A 21,366-nucleotide genomic window follows, 5' to 3' on the forward strand; every position below is an offset into this window, starting at 1 on the left:
TTTAGTTTGGTGAAGAGAAGGTTAAGAGGTGACATGATAGCCATGTTTAGATATATGAAGAGATGTCATGTTGGTGAGGGAGCAAGCTTGTTTTCTGCTGCTCTAGGACCAGAAGTAATGGGTTCAAGGTGAAGGAAAAGAGATTCCACCTAAACATCAGGAAAAACTTCCTGACAGTAAGGGCTGGAATGGAATACACTACCTCAGAGTGTGGTGGAGTCTCCTTCTTTGGAGGTTTTTAAACAGAGGCTGGATGGCCATTTATCAGGAGTGTTTTGATTGTGTGCTCCTGCATTGCAGGTGGTTGGACTTGATGGCCTTTGGGGTCTCTTCCAACTCTCTGATTCTATGAAGCTAGAACTACTTCTATACACAAAGCATCAATTCCGTCACTGAGGAATGGAAACAGAGCTGGTGGCCACCATCTGTTTATGGTACCTCTCCACAGTGTTTCTGCACAGAACATTGATGTCCATGTTACGACCAATGGAAGAGTTCTTTTTATTGCGTAATAGTCTTTGGTCCCGGTTTAGAGCATCAAAACATCTTTTGATCCAGCCCTAAAATCCACCACTTGAGTGAAAAACAGTATTCCTCTTCCAAGCAAGAGCAGCAAGGCTGGTCTCCAAAGGAGAAAAGTTGTAAGCCTCCATTTTTTTTGAAGATGAACCTCTTCAGAGTTCTGTGTTTTTGTTCACACTTTCCAGGGGCATGCTGGCAGCACAACGGAAGCTCAGGTTGTCTGAGGCAGAGTCTGGCGTGTTCCCCATCCTAGAGAAACAAAGCAACATTGAGCTCAGAGGTCCCCAAACTTTTTGAGCTTGTGACCACATTTTGCAATAAGGTGGTGAGCATGATCCTAAAATGGCTGTCAGGAGGCCCAGCCAAATGGACAGTCTCCCTCTTAATGTCTCTTAAGCCTATACAAGAAATGGAACGACACACAGGCTAAGGAAAAACCAAGGGTCCTGATCTTCCAGGGGAAAACTCCTTCATTGGAAAGAGGACAGCTAGTAGCAAGCCTTATCTTATGATGGCACCACCCACGTTCTAAAAAAGTCAGTAGGCACCATGATGGGAGCTCTGGTTTAAGCTGAATTATTGGTTAAGTTATTAATTTTTTGGTTGCGTAAAGGGTTGTTCCTGATTAACTAGGTGCTGTGTGTCTTCTGAAAATTGATTTCTGTTGAAAGAAAAGTGCAAAAACCCAGAATAGCAGACACCATCTTAAATATGCTGCCCTGATTTTCTCACATACAGGATGGAATGTCCTTTCTGAGAAATGACCTCAGTCCTGGAAGGTGGAAGCGTGGAATCTATTATACTCTGTTCAACATAACGATGGCAGTAGATTGCTTAGTCCTCCACCACGGAAGAAAGCATGCTGGGCCTTCTTTGTTGTAGACTGCTCTGCCTGGGTCCTAGAACATGCCTTGCCCTTCTCCCCACAACCATTTGAGAGGAAAAATACTTTTGGCACAAAAGCTCTTGCATCAAAGTACCATGCTCATTAATGCACAAATTAATGGTTTTGACAAAGGCAATGAATAAAAACAGAGAAGGGCAACGAGGATGATTGAGGGACTGGAGCACCTTCCTTATGAGGAGAGGCTGCAGCGTTTGGGACTCTTTAGTTTGGAGAGGAGACGACTGAGGGGGGATATGATTGAAGTCTATAAAATTATGCAGGGGGTAGAAAATGTGGACAGAGAGAAATTTTTCTCTCTTTCTCACAATACTAGAACCAGGGGGCATTCATTGAAAATGCTGGGGAAGCAATTAGACCAATAAAAGGAAACATTTCTTCATGCAACGTGTGATTGGTGTTTGGAATATGCTGCCACAGTGGAGGGTGTGATGGCCACTAACCTGGATAGTTTTAAAAGGGGCTTGGACAGATTTATGGAGGAGAAGTCGATTTATGGCTACCAATCTTGATTCCCTTTGATCTGAGATTGTAAATGCCTTTAGCAGAGACCAGGGTGCTCGAGCAGCAGCAGCAGCAGGCCGTTTTGAAGATCCTTGGTGGTGGATGTAGCCCCAATGGCACCTGGTGGGCCACTGGCAGTAGCAGAGAGCTGGACCAGATGGACTCCTGGTCTGATCCAGCTGGCTTGTTCTTATGTTCTTATGAGGATGATTGAGGGACTGGAGCACCTTCCTATGAGAGGCTGCAGCGCTTGGGACTCTTTAGCTCTGGAGAGTGAGAGATCACCGAGGGGAAGATGATTGAAGCCCCATAAACGCTATGCAGGTGAAATGGACAGAGAAACTTCTTCTGCACAATAGAACCAGGCATTCAGCCTGAAAATGCTGGGGGGAAGAATTAGGACTAATAAAAATGGTGCTGATTTTCTGCGCAACGTGTGATTGCTTGGAATAGGTTGCCGCCAGGAGGTGATGGCCACCAACCTGGATGATAGCTTTAAAAGGGCTTGGACAGATTTATGGAGGAGAAGCTCTCCATTTATGGCCATTACCAATCTTGATCCTCTTGGATCTGAGATCAGGGGAATGCCTGTGAAGCAGGACTTAGGTTAACAAGGCCAGCAGCAGCAGCAACGAGCCATTGCTTTCATATCCTGTATGTGAGGCTCCCAGCCTGGCAACTGTGGTGGAGCCCTACTGCGGAAGTAGCAGAGAGCTGGACTAGATGGACTCTGGTCTGATCCAGCTGGCTTGTTCTTATGTTCTTATGAATGATAATTCTCATATTCATTTGGGACTATATTCTGAAGCGGAAGCATACAACTCTTTCAACCGCTGCATTTCAACTGACCGAACTATCATCTTTATGTGAAACAGAGTACAGACAGCAAAAGCCAATGCAGAGAGCTTCCACGGGCCACATTTACCGTGTCGTCACCCGAGCCTTGTGATTTGCCGACCCATCCACCGTATCAATCCAAGAAGCTCCCCGCAGGACACGCATCTCCTGAGCAGGTTGACGGGATGCAGGTCTGGGTGGGCGATAGGTTGAGGTGGTCCATTCCCAGGTATTTCCTAGCAGGTCATAAATCCCTGAGATACAGAAATGGCTGGTGATTCACTGGTGAAAACATCAAGCTCACGCTGAAGACACCTTCTGTATGTCTTACCCCTAATCCCAGAAGCACGGTCTCTAGCCCTGGGGGTGTGATGGACAGAAAATGCTCCCAAAAATTTGTTTAATGGTGATGATCATTAACGGGCAAATTAGAAAAAGAACCCCTATACACAATGGCCCAATGATCATGTATATAGGGGTTCTTGTGCACAGGGGTTCTTTTTCTTTGAGAGCCAGCATGGTGTAGTGGTTAAGAGCAGGTGGATTCTAATCTGGAGGACTAGGTTTGATTCCCCACTCCTCCACCTGAGTGGTGGAGGCTTATCTGGTGAACCAGATTAGCTTGTGCACGCCAACATATGTCAGCTAGGTGACCTTGGGCTAGTCACAGTTCTTCAGAGCTCTCTCAGCTCCACCCACCTCACAGGGTGTTTGTTGGGGGGGAGAAGGGAAAGGAGATTGTAAGCCCCTTGAGTCTCCTTACAGAAGAGAAAGGGGGAATATAAATCCAAACTCTTCTTCTTCTCCTCTTCCTCCTCCTCCTCCTCCTCCTCCTCCTCCTCCTCCTCCTCCTCCTCCTCCTCCTCCTCCTCCTCCTCCTCCTCCTCAGAAGTCAGAAAAGAAGGAGGGGCTTCAGAGGAAAGAATTGGATTTCCAGAGAGCAGGACTTCCACATCCCTCCATGATTAGTTAAAACACAAGTGCTTTGTGTGACTTAACTATATATATAAGGCCAGGGCAATGCTTCCTTACCATAGCTATTTTGTGGAGGGAATGCGGACACTGGGGAAACTCCATGGTAACCATCTTCAGCTGTGTCCTGGTCAGGGAAGTTGCCCTGTGGGCAGAAAAGAAAGTCATCTTCTCACGAACAACTTAGGCTGTCTAAGAGTGGTGTAGTGGTTCAGAGTGGTGGATTCTAATCTGGAGAGCTGGCTTTGATTCCCCACTCCTCCACCTGAGTGGCAGAGGCTTTATTTGATGAACCTGATTTGTTTCCGCACTCCTACATTCCTGCTGGGTGACCTTAGGCTAGTCACAGTTCTTTGGAACTCTCAGCCCCACCTATCTCACAAGGTGTCTGTTGTGGGGAGAGAAAGGGAGAAGAGCTTGAAAGCCATGTTGTGTCACCTTACAGGAGAGAAAGATGGGTATAAATCCAACCTCTTCTTCTGATGTTAAGCAGCCCCTACGGTCCAGGACAGAGCTTAGCCTGATGATCTGGCAAGATGCAGTTTGTGGAATAAACCCATGAGATGCTGTTCATTTTTTTTTCAAAGAGCCGAGGGCACCTGGCATATGGTCCCTACGAGAATTTCTACCTGTTTAATTTATACAGGAAAGTCACAGATTTTGCAGGAGAGTTTCACTGTGTGCCTTCTGGCAATCCTTTAAGGCCAGCATCATCTTTCTTATAGTGCCTCCAAGAACGAGGACAAAAGTTAACACTTCCTCTCAGTATCTCAACAGGTTATGTTTTCCTACCTGCCACAGGTTTGTTCGGTTAGCCAGGAATTTGTTTCCCCAAGGATACAGCCTGTCTATCAGAAATGGGAAAAGAGAGAGATGGTGTCAGCCCATCACATAGCAGTTAGATTCCCGCTCCCTTATCTAACAAGGTTATCAGACAGTGGGAATTTTCTTCTCTTATTATCAAACCCCTTACAAGAATGTCGCATGATTAATGGAGAATCACTTTGGACTGGTCATCTCAGTTGGCTTGTGCCTTTCAGAATACCAGGCTGAGGCCTGTATGGGATGAATTCTCCAAAAACAAATGTATACAATATTAATTTTCCGAGGTTGGCTATAGGTGGGGGAAGGGGCTGGTGTCACTTCAAGACAGCAGCAAAATCAAAGTCCATCTGCCTGCTTTTAATGGCCATATTTGTGCTGCATTTTTATAGCATTCTCATAGCCCGTTGTGTTTTTAACTCTATTTTAAGCCACTGTAAAAGCAAAGCCATGTAAGCAGTGGGTACTGGAAACAATCAAAATTAGAAGGGGTCTCCACTGCAAACACACAAACACACTATTCTGTAGCTGAACAACGCAAAAAGGAGCAGCAATCGGAAACACCATGCTCAGAGAGGCAAAGTATCAGTCTGTTTGGGACACAACATCTGACTAACTCATTTAGCCTTGCCTGTTTTTCTATGGGACTGACCCAGCCTTAGCAGAGCCGCTGAGTTATCGAGGGCCCCAGCTTACATACTCTCCAGTCCTCCCCGGGCAGCAAACTCCCATTCCTCCTCCGTCGGAAGCCTCTTCCCTTTCCACGCGCAAAAACCTCTGGCGTCATTCCAGCTCACGTGCAACACTGGGTGGTCCAGCTTGTCCTTAATGTCAGATCCGGGACCTGCAGGCTGATGGGCATTTCTCTGAGCGAGTTTGGCAACTGTTTACAGCATCATTACCACACAAGCTGGATGCAGCTTTTACAGGCCACGCAAAGAGATGAAGCTGCAATCAGATCCCACCCATTTGTCTGTTTAGCTGCCTTATATTAAAGAGGACTCTCAGCTCATCCAGCATTGACTCTTCCTGTCTGGCCAGGCAGAAAAAGATCTTTGTTATCCCCGGCTCTTTTAAGTGGAGATGCGGGGATTGGATCAGGAATTAAAAACTGATGTTTCACCACTGAGACATAGCCCTTCCCCCAAATAACTCTGTCTTAGCAGGGGTGTAAATCCAGGTTTCCCGCATGGCAGGCATAAATTCTGCTACTGAACCTCCAGAATAGCTTTTTGCGGACTGAAGTCTTTGTAAAGTTTTACAGGACTAAAAATTCCCTTACCTTTCGTAAAGGCTCACCTGTCTCCAAAATGCTTTGTCTATCGGAAGCCACCAGGGTGCAGACTGAAAGGAGAAATGCAGGAGGGGTTCAAGGCAAGTCAAACCCTCACTGGTAATAACACAAGACAACCACCTTTCCCACTAAAAAGAACAGCACTCTGTTCGTTTTAGAAAACAGTGGTGGTTTCAAACGGACCACCTCCCGAAGGATAGAACGAATCTCCAGCAGCATTATTTTACCTGCAGCTTTTGTGTCACTTTCTTCTTAAGATCTTCGGGCACAAAATCCTCAAAAACGAAACTCCATCCAAACTCCTCTGCTTCGGTTTTGTACTTCCGATCTCGCACAAACTCCCTGTTGCCAAATGCATTCCCCCAGAAATTAAAATTCGGAGGCACAAATTTTACACGACTTCCCACCCTCTTCCTTAGCTAGCAGAAGCAAACACCAGACTGACTTTTTGGAAGCTTGATCAATTTTCCCTTTATTTCCCCAACAATTTTTACGGTGGAGTCCGTGGGAGCCATGATGCCCACCAATATCTTCCCTAGTGCCTGTCAAGTGTTTGTGGTAGGTGGACGGGACTATGTGGTGCTTTGGCACAGCAAGGGTCCTGACCAGTCGCTGGAGATTTGGTTGCTCATACAGATTTTTTAAAACATTGATTTGGCAGCAGCTGCCTCCGCAGCACAAGGATCTTTGCTATGTGACTGAAGGTAAGCTGCAGCAAACAGTTTGTGGTTTGCTCCACCACCTGTGGTAGCCATTTTAAGCCAGTCATTTTATGGATGTCCCTATTACTCAGCATCAGTATTCCAAAGGTACCTACAGGCCCAAAAAGGTTGGGACCCACTTTAAGGACCCAAACTGGACTCAATCCCAATGCATCCCATTGGCTTCTACAGGTTTAATCTTCCACAGGGTCTCATTTTAATGTGTTGCTCACCGAGATATCTCAGTTGTACACGACTGACTGGTAAGCGGCTTGAGAGCTGCCGCAGCTAAATGGCCAAAAAAGATCAGCGGGGATCTAGGAAACTCCTTGGTTGAATCTTGCTCCTGACTTTCCTCTTGAGGTAGCAAGGAGGGGAAAGGGAATAAGAGCTGACAATCCCCTGCCATGCATGCAAAAGATTTCGGGTTCAGTCCCCGACATCTCCAGAAAGATCTTCTGCCCCAAACCCTGAAGCATGGACAATATCATGCCAAACGGATCATTAGTTGATATCATTGGTTTCCACCCCAGGGACTAATTATACTAGACTCCCTTATACTAGACTCCCTTATTGTAGAGACAAGTAAACTTGCCTCTGCAAAGCACTTTGTCCCCTCTCAAGCGCTACATAAAATAGTGCAATTTTCATGACATGAGATTTGCAAAGTATTCACCTGCAAATACCATCAACAGCCCAATTTCATCTGTCAAGCAAGCAAGCATGGAGTCTGGCCCTTACCGGAAATCTCTGTTGCTGACCGGATATTTGTCTATCAGAAACGCCTTGACTGTCACCTCTCTGGGGGGCCCATCTTCACTTCTGCTGTCAAACAAACTGGTTCCCATTTGAAACTTCCCACCCGAGAGCCGCACCAGGTTTTCATCTTTGCTGACCGCTGTGAGAATAATTTAAACCAATGGCAGAAGCGTCATTTGAGAGGGGATAGGAGGTAGAGGATTCTGGGAAAAGCCCTTGGCTCAAATCCTCACTCTGACAAGAAGCTGACTGGGTCACTGAGTGCCAGCCTGATCCACCCCACTGGTTGTTGTGAAGACAGAACAGAAGGGAAGGGAGATAAGGGCACATCTAAATGAACAGACAACAAAGGAAATGGGAAACAGCGCTTGCGTTTGGTGCAAGTATAAAGAGAACAAACGAACCAAAGAAGAACTTTTGCAACATCCAGCCCCAGATATCCAATTAGCAGACTCCACTATTTTGCCCCACTACAAGGTGGGAGTGTAAATTCCCAGGCATCAAAATATTGAACTATAAAATGTTTATATATATATATATTTAAAAAATGTTTACAGGTCAAAGCCCCTGTTGTTTGTCTCAAAAAGTGGCAACAGGCTTCTAGCGGAGGTTGAATATTTTCACTTGGGGCAGTAGCAGGAGATGAGAAACAAAACAAGGAGACAAAGTCGGATTGCAAACTCCAAGTGCAGAAAACCCTGGGGTTTTGGGGGTACAGCCAGCGTGGCTAAGCTGAGGGCGATGGCAAGCCATCTCTGAACATCTCTTGCTTGGAAACAGAACCCCCCAAACCCGCTGCGACTTGAAGACACTTTCTAGCCCTACCAGCAGTCCCTTGGGGGATGCGGCGGGCATAAAACAATAGAGTCTGCCCTTCAAAGCAATTATGCAAAATAAAAATTTGGGGAGAGAAGCCCCTTTAGTAAGATACAATGGCACAAAGTCCACCTGCAAAGCTGCCATTTGCTCCAGGGGAGCTGATCTCTATAATCTGGGGATGGGTTGCAATTCCTGGAGGCTCCACCTGGAGGTTGGCATCCCTAAGATGGGGAAAGGATAACGGGGCACACCTTTCTGCTCGGAGCTGGCCCCGATCCCGGCCCAGGCAGGGAGCAGAAGGGCCAGCAGCGCCCCGCACAGACCTGCCCGGGATCGCATGGGCAGAAAAGCAACCGCGGCAGCTTCCCTGCTCCCTCCAGCAGCTGCGACCTCCAGCCCAGCTGAGCGGCCCAACCCCGGCAACTGCTTCCGGGGTCAAAAAAGTAGCAAGGCCACGTGGGAAGGGGGGCTGGCCGTGCCTACTCTCCGGGCGCCCAGCGGCCAAAGAAGGAGCTTTGGCAGCCAGCCCCTGTGCATACTTGCTGCAAAGAAAGAGCATTTTGCGTTCCATGTGTTTTTAAAAATATTTTTACAAATTAAAGAATGGGGGATCAGCCATCCTGCATAAAAGACGAGAAAAAGCGAAAAAGAAGTGAAATGCAGTGTGTCAACGTTTGCCCACCAAAAAACGGGGAAAAGTATCCCCTACGGTGACAATTTATAGATAGAAAGATCAGGTTAAAAGAATAAAATAATAGCTAAGAAATCTGGTTCCCCTCTTGCTTTTATCTTATGCATGGACTTTCTTAGATGACTAATCCCTTTAGTTGTTACACCAGCTTTCCTTAATATTTTCCCCATTTTTTAAATAAACAACACTGAGTTACAATGTATGCATAGATAGATACAGATAATCTTTAATGGTGTAAGTTTCAAAGATTTAGAATAAAAGACTAATCATTCAGTCCAAACAGTCGATTTGCCCTTGCATTTGATCAGCAAACTGGGATGTCAGCAAACTGCATTTGATCAACAAGCTGCATTTGTTCAACAAACTGGGAACATAAGGCTCTTTCTTATGTTCTTATGTCTCCAGCCTTGGAGTTTTAGACACAAGCAATCAAACCAAACTGGGAAAAGCCCCTCGGCCTTGACACTTGGGTTTACAGCACACCTGGAGACCGATGGTCATGAACCTGGGGAGCTTAGCAAATGGCAGTTCACTTTGCCCTTTTGTGGTTTTGCAATTTGCACGCTGCCGTTATTTCCCCCTCACCTCCCGCCATAAAAGGCAATCAGTGTTGGGCAAAGTGTACAGATGCTGTATTCAAGATTTTTCTTTAATAGTTTTTATGTCGATATATCAATGATTGATATATCGATCTATTGATAAGATCACAGATAAAAATTAAAGTATGCATGTGCACTAGAGAACCCGCAAAACATTGTTCACCCTGGGTGCAAGCAATAGATAATGCCTGCCCCACTGCAAACAGGGCGGTGCGTAATAAGGCCAAACATGCCCCAAAACAAAGACTCCCAGCCTTTGAAGTCACAGGAACCTCGCTGTGTGTAATTGGCCAAAATCACCGCTTTGGAGGGGAGACTTATATTCGGCTCAGTTCTTGTCTCTTCCCAAAGTCTGCCCTCCTAAGACACCACCAGACAATCTCCAGGAATTTCCCAACCTACAGCTGGCAACCCTAGTCAGGCCTGGCCCCAACGAGTCCTCCCTCAAAGGCCAAAATAGGTCTGGAAAGGATGCTGCCCTCTCCCCACCTTTTATTCACAGAAACTAAACCTTGGAATGTTATGGTTGCCTAGCAATGGTCGCTGAGGGAATCCATGGCTTAAAGCTACAGGTGTTCCTTTTATCATTCTTGGGTATCTTAAATCCTCTACCCCTACACAATGTATTTGTTTTTCAATTTCACATTATTCGGCAAACCTGTACAAGGATCGGACTTTCCTGTTCACAATTCCAGTCACTGGATTTAAGTGTCTTCAGATTTGCCCAGCTTTCATTATTATAGATGATAGCTTGTGAACAATCACCAAGCTTTTCTTGATTTGATGTGAATTTTGTATGTTTGCACTTCATGGACCCTTAATCTCGTGGTTTTAAAAACAAACTCTTGTTTGTACCTGCTACAAAATACCAGCTTTACCCCCCACCCCCGCGCTTCAGTCAGTATGCTCAGAAATTGCAGCCTTGTAGTTCAATCCTTTTAGTTTGTCCTATTGTGCCTAACGGGGCTGGTTCAGTAATGTGTCCATAGCCACCCCCCATTTCTCTCTACATTAAAAAGACCTTCAGGTTGAGATGGAGGCGGTGGTATACATTGCTTTGAACGTTCAATATGTGCAGGGAGAGAATCAAGGCTGCTAGAAAGCCTTTCCCCCAACCCTTTCCTTTTTGGCACACATCCCATCTCAATGTATTCTTATAGCCCAGGAGTCATCCAACACAATGCCTGTGGGTGTCGTGCTACTTGCTGACCTTTCCTAGCACCTACCAAGTGTTTTTAGAAAGTGGGCGGGGCTAAGAAGGGTTATTACTCGGCAAGATGTTTGATTAACTGTGGACGAGCCTGTGCTTCTGGTCACATCCTGAAGATGTCTGCCATTTCCAAGCAGCATTTCTAAGCAAATTCAGTTCAGCAAATCCAGTTCAAGACTTTCTCAGCAAATCCAGTTCAAGGCTATAGTACTATACATTACAGCAATGTAGAGCTGATTGCCTTGGGTTTAACTCTCTGCTATTCACCTGGTGACCTCAGGCCTTTCTTCCTATCTGCGACCTGAGACATGGGAATAACTGCATGTGAACCCCCCCCCCCCCCAAGCCTTGAGAGCTGCAAACATAGTGAATACATGGAATGTTTCATTTCCAGGCTTCAACCTCCTGGTGGGGGTTTAGCGGGGAAATCCCGCTAAAAGGACCGGTTCAAATAGAAATAATAGATAGAAGACACAGACAAAACCTTTTAAAGTGCCCTTCCCAACCACTTATCTATCCCAGAAAGTCGGCAGTAGTAGGACAGGTAGGGGACTATTGTGGATAATATTCTACAAGCTTATTCAGCACGCTGAACAGCCCCCCGCCCCCGTCCCATTTCACTATCTTCTTCCACACCCTTAAAGTCAAAACTCAGATATTAAAAACGCTGCAACCAAAGGCTAGAGCAGAACTGTTTATTGGGTAGAAAGACAGTAACTTCAGATGTACTAATTCAGTGCATGTAAAAAATAAATAGTAACCAATTTCAAAACAGAAGCATGGGTGGGCCAAGCTCCTGACAAGAAAGAGACAGACGATTTTTCTTCTCACTGTGAAGCTGGATGTTGGGGGTGGGGTTGGGGGGAGGACATGGCCTTGTACTGGATATATAGATGCCGGCCTCAGGCACCTGCTGCTCAAAGGGCTTTTGAGCTCAGCCTTTGAGAGATGACATTCCTGCTCGCATTATTTCGTCGACCAAGAGAATGTTGCTAGCGATCACGGTGCTAAAAAGGAAAAACAGAGGCACTAATTAGACTGTCTGCCAACACAATCTGAGCATTACACACGCACTTGCTTCTTCATTTTTGGAAGTGGTCCATAGATTTCTAAGACAGTGCTAAAAAATTTTCTTTTGCATGTCAGAGGAAACCCTTACTACCTCCTAGAAAAAAACACCAGCTAGTCTATTAAGCCAAATTGTTGGTTTGCATTACCGACAATACCCTTTTCTAAGTTACTGCTAATGAAAACACTTAAGATTTCCTTTGTCTTAAGCTTACCATGAATGAAGTAACTGCTTTTTAACACTGTAATTATCCCAGATTCCAGCTGCTCCTGCCATCATTGGCTCACCTGCGAACACAAAAGGTGCTCTTCTCAACAATGGTAGTGTATGGTTCACCGTTATCCAATAAAGAGACTTTCTGCAGAAGCAATTCACCCCCTAAAACCTTTCAGTGTAGTCCAGACAGAAACAAGCAAGTCAGCCAAACACTCGGGGACTGGCCAAAGATACATGCCCATCCTCCACTATGTATCCCAGCTGGCTGCTTGTTTTTAAAAGTTTGCATGGTTTGTTTTTTAAACACACATGGGTAAAATTATTGTTTAATGTTACAATTTACGCCAATTTTTTTGTAGCTTAAAGTTCTTATCACTCTCTTGTTTTCCAGTTTAGCACACTATACAGTTTGTTCAGCCCCCAAACCACACACACTTCTCTGCCCTCTTACCAGTGTTTAGATCAACACCAACAAGTTGTCCTGACTCAGCATATTCAGCCTGAGTTTTCACAAGTGTTTCTTGAGGATCATAGCCCGAGTTCTGAGCAAGTACCTGATATAAATCAAAAGAAGTTAAATTCTTTAGTTTCATTTACATTACTTGCACTGCTCAAATAATTCATCATCCCCTTACTGGTCCATTGTAAACAGTTAAACTACAGGATAGCAGCGGGTTTAAGTCACATAAATGCATCAGGCAATTCACCTGCCGCTGTACCCTTTCATCATACTGAGCCTCTTTGGGGTACTGTCTCCAACCAAGCCCTTGTGTTTCAAAGCAAGATAATTAGTTTTGGCCACAGTTCCCTACCTTAGGAATGATAAGCAGCGCATCGGCAAAAGCCTGAACCCCAAGTTGGGCCCTTCCTTTGATACTGGGCTTATGTTTCACAAGGGCATCGGCTATGGCTACCTCGACTGCTCCGGCACCTGGAACTACGCAGCCTGTAAAAGGACAGCACAATCATCAAACTGGATACATGAGCCACAGAAAACACACAAGGCACTTGCTATGCTCAGTCCTGAGCAGCAGTCTTCAGTGGCTAGCAAGCCATATCAGAAAAGCCTGCTTGGAGTGGGTTTAAGAGGGAATACATTTATTAAGAGGAATCACCCAAAAAGACAAACATACCCAACTGGCCAACACAGATTTATGGACTGTTTTCACATGCCTTACTAATGAACCAGTCTGAAGGTAACAAAGTACAACTGAAGGTATAGGAAGCTTTCTGACATTAAAGAAGCGTGGGTTTCCCTTCTTCCTAGGTAAGAGACCTCCTGGGATGATAGACATGGTATACCCCCTTGAAATGCCACTAACAGAAAGGCAAGCAAGACAGTAATGAATATGGAACATGCTGTAACTGTTATGCAATTGCCAGCAGGAATGGAGCAGCATCAGAAATATGGATAATCAGGAAGCAGTTCTAAAGTCAAATCAACTTCTTCTTTGAAGAAGCACTGGTTTTTATATCACGCTTTTCTCTACCAAAAGGAGTCTCGAAGAGGCATACAATCATCTCTCTCCTGACTCCCCCTACAACAGGCACCTTGTGAGGTAGGTGAAGCTGACTGCGTTCTGTGAGAACTGTGACTAGTACAAACTGCATGTGGAGAGTCTGCAGTTCATGTCGAGGAGCAGAATCAAACCCAGTTCTTTAGATTAGAGTCTGCCACTCTTAACCACTGCACCAAGCAGTAGTGTCCCAACTGTACCAGCATGACTGACATTTCAGCAGGCATTTCTAAGCAAACCTCACCATCCTCAATTGCATTTTTGACAGCGCGAAGCCCATCTCTGACTGCGTCCTTGATTTGCGTCAGTGTGTGCTTATTGGGTCCCCGGATCAACAGAGTCACAGATCGAGGGTTGTCGCATTTTTCAATGAAGGTGAACTTCTCTTCACCCTGTGCAAGGTAAAGAGCAAGGGGACACCTGATTGCAGACTGCAGAGGCTGGTTGATACAACCTCTGCTCATCTACAAAGAGAAAACCCAGGCTAGGCAATTGAACAGCAATGCATAAATCCTGGGTGGAGTGATCTGCTACCAGATGTATTAAGACTTTAAGGATAGATTTTAAAATCAGCGCAACTCACTTCCCAGCGTCTAAACAGCTATTAGCTATCACAGATCCAAAAAACACTGCAAGTTTCACTCTTTTTCATATTTGTCAAGCAACAGTACAGCCGAATTCAGAGTGTTTCTAGAGGAAGTCAGCTATAACCAAAGAGAGAGAAATGTTTAAGTCACACATACCAGCGTGTATTCGTAGACAAGGCCTGCATGTCCCAGGCAGTCAATTGAAATGTCATCTACTGAATTCATAGCAATACCACCACAAGCAAGGGACAATCTGGAAGAGGAAGAAGACTTTTTCGGGCATTGCTACAATCCTAGATGAGGGGTGCAGGGGGTTTCTGCAGCAAGGACCTGACACCATTCAATAAAACTCTTAAACCCTTATCAAGTCTACATTATTGACTGACATACAAGAGCCTTGCAGGCCCCTGCATGTTTCTCCCAGATGTGTTTGGGTGCAACTCTTCAGGAGCAGGGGCAGGCAGAATAATCAATCAGCTGGGGCGCTGTGGTCATTTTGTACCAATTTTCCTTCCACGCACTGACCTCTCCATGTTCCTGCGTTTTGCTCTGCGCAAAGCTATAATCCCTTCTTTTGCAAGGGCGTCCAAGGAAAAAGGGTCAATCCCCTGAAAAAAAAAATAGTGATGATCAGTCAAAGCTGAGGCGACCTTCTCAAATTATTCCACAGCATCCATGTGTCGCTAACACTGCCACATTAGCAAATGGTCCATTCGTGGCCAATCAGGCCACTAAACCAAGCCTTCAATCTCACCTTTTGGTTGATCACAACGAAGCCTTTATTAGAGTCTTTGCAGACGCTTTTTTTCAAGTCGATAATTTTCTTCACCCTCTCCTCAATGAACTTCCTTTCCGCTTTCACTAGCTTCTCCCTTTCTTCCGCGCTCTTATAAAAGAATCCAGAGTTGACTTCTCTGAAAACAAGCAACCCAACGCATTATCCGATGCTGGTCCGTTAGAACTACACAACCGTTGTGCGAACGGGCAAAAACGGATCAGAGTTTAATGCAGCATAAGGGGAGGCTGAGAGAGCCTGAACGCTGCAGAATTTCATGAGACATCAGAAGTACTGCTGGAGAAGCCACCACTTGCACCTCACCATCCAGCTCTGCAAGGCCAAATCTTTTCAAAACTTACGTTTTCTCATACTCCAACGATACATTGCAAATGAAGATGAAAGCATCCTCGACTCGCTTCTTCATGTCAGGATGGCGAGCACCATGATCCAAGACAAGTCCTCTGATCAACCTGGTGGGAAGCAGTTTGCTCTCATTAGGGATTAATGTTCTCTTTCACACAGACACAAGTGCCTCCACAATAGGGACTGTTGCCACCCAGCGAACAATTCAGTTGTGTATCTGTTTCTGATGCAGGCATGCCGCCAGAGACACAGCATGCCACCAGCAATGTTCAGGACAGAGGCACTGCTCTTGCATGGTGTCTGACTCCACTGGCTATTATAAGAGCCAATGCAGAATTCGTCCATGCCCTCAAACGAATGCTTCTAGTTTGAGTTCCATTCTCTTTCCTGTTTCAAATGCCTGATCAAAATGCTTGTTGGATCAACTGCAGCCTTGGCCAGGCAGACAAAGCAAAAGGGTTTGCCTGCAACTCCCCTCTGGGCTGAAGAGAAACCAATGGATAGCTGAGGCTAAGAGTCGTTTAAGCACACTGCAGTGTCACACCAGCTGGGGAAGATTATGGGCATATTGTACACCGCCCGGAGCCCCTCGGGGATAGGGCGGTATAAAAATCTAATAAATAAATAAATAAATAAATAAATAAATAAATAAATAAATAAATAAATAAATAAATAAATAAAAAAAAAAAAAAAATATAGGGACTGTGAGAGTCCCTTGAGGAGGTGGACTGGTCAAAATATTCAAGGCTGGTTGATCACAGATCTCCCAACCCCGATCTCCCAACATTAGCCTGGTGTTTTGTTTCACAATGCTGTACCTTCCCATTTCCATTCCAAAGGCAATTCAACACAGCATATCAAAGTCAACAACAGTAAAATAAACAAAAAACAAATAAAAAAGAAAAAAACAGCAACACAGAGCCCGTTTCAGCCTAAAAGTTTCCTGTAAGAAGAGCAGTTTTGTACCTACGTTGTGTCAGTTTCAGATTTGTGCTTCATCTCCATAATTTCAACCATGTAGAGATCTATTGGCTCGCCTGGTTTTCGGATTGCCAGAACAGAATCCACTACAGCCTGTTTGGAGGGGGCGGGGGGGATAATTGTATTAAAAACATAACCCTTGACCATCCTTCCCCTCCTCATTTAACCATAAAAGCTGCACACAACTGCTTAGAAAGAAGAAAAGATGAAGCCACCGGAACACTTACCTCTGTTAAGATATCTGCAAGTTCAGCGTGCACCTTCGTGCGAAGAGAGGTTCTGGCAACATCGATCAGCGTTTCTCTATCCATTTCTTTTGTGACTTTGACTTGCTCCAGGACCTGAAGAGCTTTCTCCTTTGCAGCATCAAATCCTTCTGTAACTATTCGAGGGTGCAAACCCTGACACAAGAACAAAGAGAAAAGTGGATGGTCCCTCTTCATTGTTAGTGCTGCATTACTTGGCAAAAAGGGGGGAAATGCTTTAATATATTGACTCTCTGGATACGACTATTGCTTTGGGTACAAAGATTGCCACGAGTCAACGCAAGCTGTACTGTCCTTTTGAATACGTAGGAAAGAGGTTCCTTCTTACGTAGAGGGTAAAGTACACATTACTCTAGCACAGAGTTATACCAAAAGAGCTATGTAGCCCACTTGGGTGTTCGCTGTGCCTGTGTCACGAAGCAGCACAAGAGCTGAACAAATGAAAGCTCAATGACAAGAGCAGAACTGGTCCTTGTTGAAATATAAACTCTGGTTTATAGAGTAACATCAGACTAGAGTAACATCAAGAATAATTTTGCATGTTTTATCATTGTTGAATATTATGTTGAACATTAACCATTCGCTAAACTGTTGCAAGCCGCTCCAATTCCTGCGACCCAAGAGAGGGGCGGGGTATAAGTCAAAAATAAAGAAAAGAGGCATTCACACGACAGACCTCATCTAAATTATTGCAATTTCAAGCTTCGCTTCCAATGGTAACAAAATAAACACAATACAGCCAGATTCCCAAAGGTTCACTTATTGTTTTCTAAACAGAGAAACCACACAGATATACCTCTGAAATGTAGAGGTCGGCCTGCTTGAGCAGCTCCCCGATGATGAGGACGTTGGAAGTGGTGCCGTCTCCGGTGATGTCATCCTGTGCTGTTGCTACTTTGGCTATCAAGGAGGCTGTTGGATGCTGGATTTGCTGAGGAACACAAGAAGAAGTGAGCGACGGCAGCACTATCCAGTTCTCGTTACTGTGACAGCCTGGGATTGATGTGCTTCACAGTAAACCTTGCCATACTTGGCCAATCCATAGGCCTCCCTCCAGCCACCATTGAAACTTAACCAATGAAAAGTCAGGAACGGCCTCTTCAAGATGAACTGCAAAAATCCTGAGATGTTTGGGCTACCTACATCTAAATTCTCATTTCTCAAACTGTATTACAGGTTTAACCCCATAAAGGAAAAAATTATCTACACTTCTTTCTCTCTCTTGTGCCATCAGTCACAGGTTACTTATGGCAACTCAGTAGGGTTTCCAAGGCTAGAGTCGTGCAGGGGTGGCTTGCCACTACCTGCCTCTGCATCACAACTGTGGTATTGCTTGGAGGTCTCCCATTCAAATACTTGCCAGGATCAAGGCTGAGAGAGTGCAATTGGCTCAAGGTCACCCAGTAAGTTTCCATGGTAGAGGGAGGATCCAAAGCTAGGTTTCCCAGATCCTAGTCCCAACACCTTAACCACTACACCACGCTGGCTTTCATGCCTTGTCACAGACTTCGATAAAACATCCAAGTTGCCTTATAGGTCATAACAGAAACAGAAATAAATCAAGTGTGGTTTCTGTTTACTAAAAGTAAAGACAATCAAGTTGAAGTATCTGTAAGTTAGACTTAGATGGTCTGAAAAATATTCTGTTGTCTTCAAAGCAACAACTCTCAGAAAGAGAATGTGATGTTTCTGGATTACACTGTGTTTAAGATTTTGGTACACTATTTCTCCATCCTTTTTTTTCCCACTCTGCCTTTTCAGCAAGGAATTCAGGGTCCATACATGGTTCTCACCCTTATCCTAACAACTCTGTGAGGTAGTGCAGGCTAAGGTAAGGGCAACTGGCTGAAGATCACATCGTGAGCTGTATAGCAGAGAGGAAATCTGAACTCAGAGCTTCCCATAATCCAGCGCCCTGACAGGCAGAACACCCTGCTTCTCCATCTGAAGAAAGGACTCACCATCTCATGAAGCAGTACATTGCCATCTTTGGTAAGCTTAATATCTCCAGCACCAGACACAAGCCTACAGGATAAAAAGAAAAGAACCATTAACTTCTAGTCTCCTTTTGTAGGTTCTGGTTATTAGAGAATTAAGCTGATACTTTTCTCAGATCATTCTCCTGCATTTTAAGCCCTAACAGATCTTAATAACAGTTCAACTGTGCGTAGAATAGTAGAGCTGGAAAAGACCATAAAAGCCATTAAATCCAGTCCCCTGCCATGCAGGAGTACACAATCAAAGCACTCCTGACAGACGGCCATCCAACCTCTGTTTAAAAAACATCCAAATGAGACTCCGAGGCAAAGTATTTCATTGTCAAACAGCCCTTACTGTCAGGAAGTTCTTACTAATATTTAGGCGGAATCTCTGTTCTCGTACTTTGAATCCATTACTTCTTGTCCTAATCTCTGCGGCAGCAGAAAACAAGTTCGCTCCATCTTCAACATGGCATCCCTTCAAATAATTATGGCTATCATGTCCCCCCTTTACTTCTCCAGACAAAACATTGTGCTGTACAACTGACAAAGCTGCAAACAACTACTGAGTTTTTGTGAAACAGGCTATAGAGCAGTGATGGCGAACCTATGGCACGGGTGCCAGAGGTGGCACTCAGAGTCCTCTCTGTGGGCACGTGCTCACAGAGTTCGTCATGTGGGAGGCGGAAAATCACACACACCCCCCACACACATCTAGGCTGGCTTAGGCCACTGAGAATGACGTGCGCGCACCGCGGTGAGCAGGGAGGACTTGCCTGGCAGGCCTGTGCTCCTGGTGGCTGCTGCCCGAGGGGGAGGGGGGGCAGAGGAGGCAGAGATGCTAGAGAGGCACAGAGCGGTGCGCGCGGGACTTACTGGAGGCTACAGCAGGCTGGCCCCTGCTCGAGCGGGTGGAGCGGAGGAAGAGGGAGCCAACCAGTTTTTTTCTAAACTAAAACCTCAGCATTCAGGTTAAATTGCCGGGTTGGCACTTTGCGATAAATAAGTGGGGTTTGGATTGCAATTTGGGCACTCGGACTCAAAACGGTTCGCCATCCCTGCTATAGACCACAGGAGTAACATCCAATCCATTATTTGGAAACTAAGGAAAGGGGGCAGGAACCAGAACATAAATATACAAGATGCAAAAGACAAGATCTAGGAGGAGGGAAAGGTAAGATATGTATCCTGAATTAAAAATACATCCTAGGTTGAAAGTTGGGTTCATGTCTGGAGTGATCACAAGGTGATCAGATGGAGAAAGCAGCATGGCTCCTCCATCCAGTAGAAGCCGGGCCAAGGTAAGCCAGCTGCAGATCATAGACACTGTCTTATTATGCTGTAAACAGGGTATAAATCAAATTATATTAATACATAAAAACTTGAAACTATTTAACCATTGGGCTACAATGAACAACGTCCAATGACCAGCCCAGTTGTTGGTTGAGGTCACCGGTTGTCTCTATTCCATCTTGCTGGCGTCCCAATCATCATCATCTGTTGACACCAACCCCCCTGTTTCTTGTCCTTCCGGTCTCAGATTAGGTGGATGAATAATCAGAGAGAACGGTAATTTTACTGAAACTGACACTGCTATTTTAACACCATCAAGGGCTTCATAAGCTTTAGCTGAAATTATGTACTGTATTTTTGCATTACCATATTATAACTGCTCTAAATCCAGCCTTGGTCGGGACAGGGTGGGATAGAAATCCAAGGGTCTGCCTAACCCCTCTCACCCTTAAAAGAAAGCCATCTAGGTTAGAGCTCGGCACTACATCTATAGTGGCAGTGAGTTCCGTAAGACAACCCCACCACCTAGACAAATAACATTCTGCTTACTGGTCGGGGAAAGGATAGCTTGCAACACAAACTAGACCAGATCCCCTCCCCTTTCAACAAGGGCTCCTCGTGCAGCTATTTAAGTTTGAGCGGGTCCCCCCCCCACTTCCGCCCAGGATGGCCACGCGGGCTAGCCCCGCCCCTCGGATTTCTCTCGCCCTTACATCTTCATTGTGCCTTTGGGGCCCAGGTTGGTCCTCAGGACGTCCTGCAGGCCCCGCGCGGCGCTGATGTTGACGGCCAAAGCGGCCTGAGCCCTCGCCACCTCGGCCTTAGGGTTGAGCGCCTTCACCGCCGCCATCTCGCCTCAGCCGCCGCCAGAGAGAGAGGGAGAGGCGAACAAGCGTCTGCGCGCGCAACCAGCGGCCGACCGACTGAAGGAACAGTCGGAGGCGGGTCCTTACGTCATTTCCTCGTCCCTTTCTGGAAGGCTCCACAGCCGTTCGGGACCGCTCATTGGCTCGGGCGCAATCCGAACCTGTTTGCGATTGGCCGGCGGCGCATCAGTCAAGCCTTGCAGAGTGGAATGGGAGGCGGTTGCTTATAGTCGTTGGAGACCGTTACTAGGCAAAATGGCGGGGCTGGGCGTGGAAAGCACGTTATGAATATTAAGTAGTGGCTTCTTGAAAGCTGTGTCACGTTGTATGCAGTTTCATCATGTGTCTGTATATAAGTTGCATAGTAGCTGTGTGTATGCACATACATATATAAATTCACATGCAAAGCGTGTATATGAATATATATGAAATATTTAAAAGTATACCTACCAAGATATATATAAAAGTATACTTACCAAGATAAAAGTATACTTACCAAGACATATACACACACGTGTCATATATACACACACACGTACACACACTCCCTTTTCTAAAATTCCTAATGCAGTGGATTATGTATATAAACACATGATGTGTATGTATATGTGTGTAAGCACGCAAGCTCCATTGGCCCATTGCGCTCTCCCCATAGGATTGGGGTGTCAGCCTTCCATTCTTCCAAGGTCAGTACAATGAGTACCCAGCTTGCTAGGGGTAAAGTGTAGATGGCTGGGGAAGGCATTGACAAACTAGCCCATAAACCTAGTCTGGCTATACACTTTTCAGGATAAAGATGACACGGGAGTTGTGAATT

General features: G+C 45.5%; 2 protein-coding genes and 2 non-coding genes across 4 annotated transcripts; all 4 read right to left on the reverse strand.

The window, feature by feature from the left end:
• Positions 1-475: 475 nt before the first annotated feature.
• On the reverse strand, positions 476-8,539 carry SUMF2 (sulfatase modifying factor 2). The gene is made up of 9 exons (XM_048519598.1): positions 8,386-8,539; positions 7,298-7,454; positions 6,083-6,197; positions 5,861-5,905; positions 5,262-5,412; positions 4,532-4,587; positions 3,800-3,884; positions 2,856-3,021; positions 476-771 (listed from the first exon to the last, which is right to left on the reverse strand). The coding sequence occupies exons 1-9, from the start codon at positions 8,471-8,473 to the stop codon at positions 675-677; spliced, it is 960 nt and encodes a 319-aa protein (XP_048375555.1). The 5' UTR covers positions 8,474-8,539; the 3' UTR covers positions 476-674.
• Positions 8,540-11,315: 2,776 nt separating this feature from the next.
• On the reverse strand, positions 11,316-20,603 carry CCT6A (chaperonin containing TCP1 subunit 6A). Its single transcript, XM_048519151.1, has 14 exons — positions 20,397-20,603; positions 18,373-18,436; positions 17,208-17,342; positions 16,373-16,546; positions 16,135-16,238; positions 15,161-15,271; positions 14,778-14,937; positions 14,549-14,631; positions 14,180-14,276; positions 13,681-13,828; positions 12,732-12,865; positions 12,371-12,473; positions 11,918-11,990; positions 11,316-11,641 (listed from the first exon to the last, which is right to left on the reverse strand). Exons 1-14 carry the CDS (start codon positions 20,531-20,533, stop codon positions 11,569-11,571), a joined length of 1,596 nt encoding a protein of 531 aa, XP_048375108.1. The 5' UTR covers positions 20,534-20,603; the 3' UTR covers positions 11,316-11,568.
• LOC125446106 lies at positions 15,374-15,511 on the reverse strand. Its single transcript, XR_007246366.1, has one exon. It is a non-coding gene; the product is annotated as a small nucleolar RNA SNORA15 (small nucleolar RNA).
• LOC125446107 lies at positions 16,694-16,820 on the reverse strand. Its single transcript, XR_007246367.1, has one exon. It is a non-coding gene; the product is annotated as a small nucleolar RNA SNORA22 (small nucleolar RNA).
• Positions 20,604-21,366: the final 763 nt, after the last annotated feature.

Source organism: Sphaerodactylus townsendi, linkage group LG16 (assembly GCF_021028975.2).
Source record: "Sphaerodactylus townsendi isolate TG3544 linkage group LG16, MPM_Stown_v2.3, whole genome shotgun sequence".
Lineage (NCBI taxonomy): Eukaryota > Metazoa > Chordata > Lepidosauria > Squamata > Sphaerodactylidae > Sphaerodactylus > Sphaerodactylus townsendi.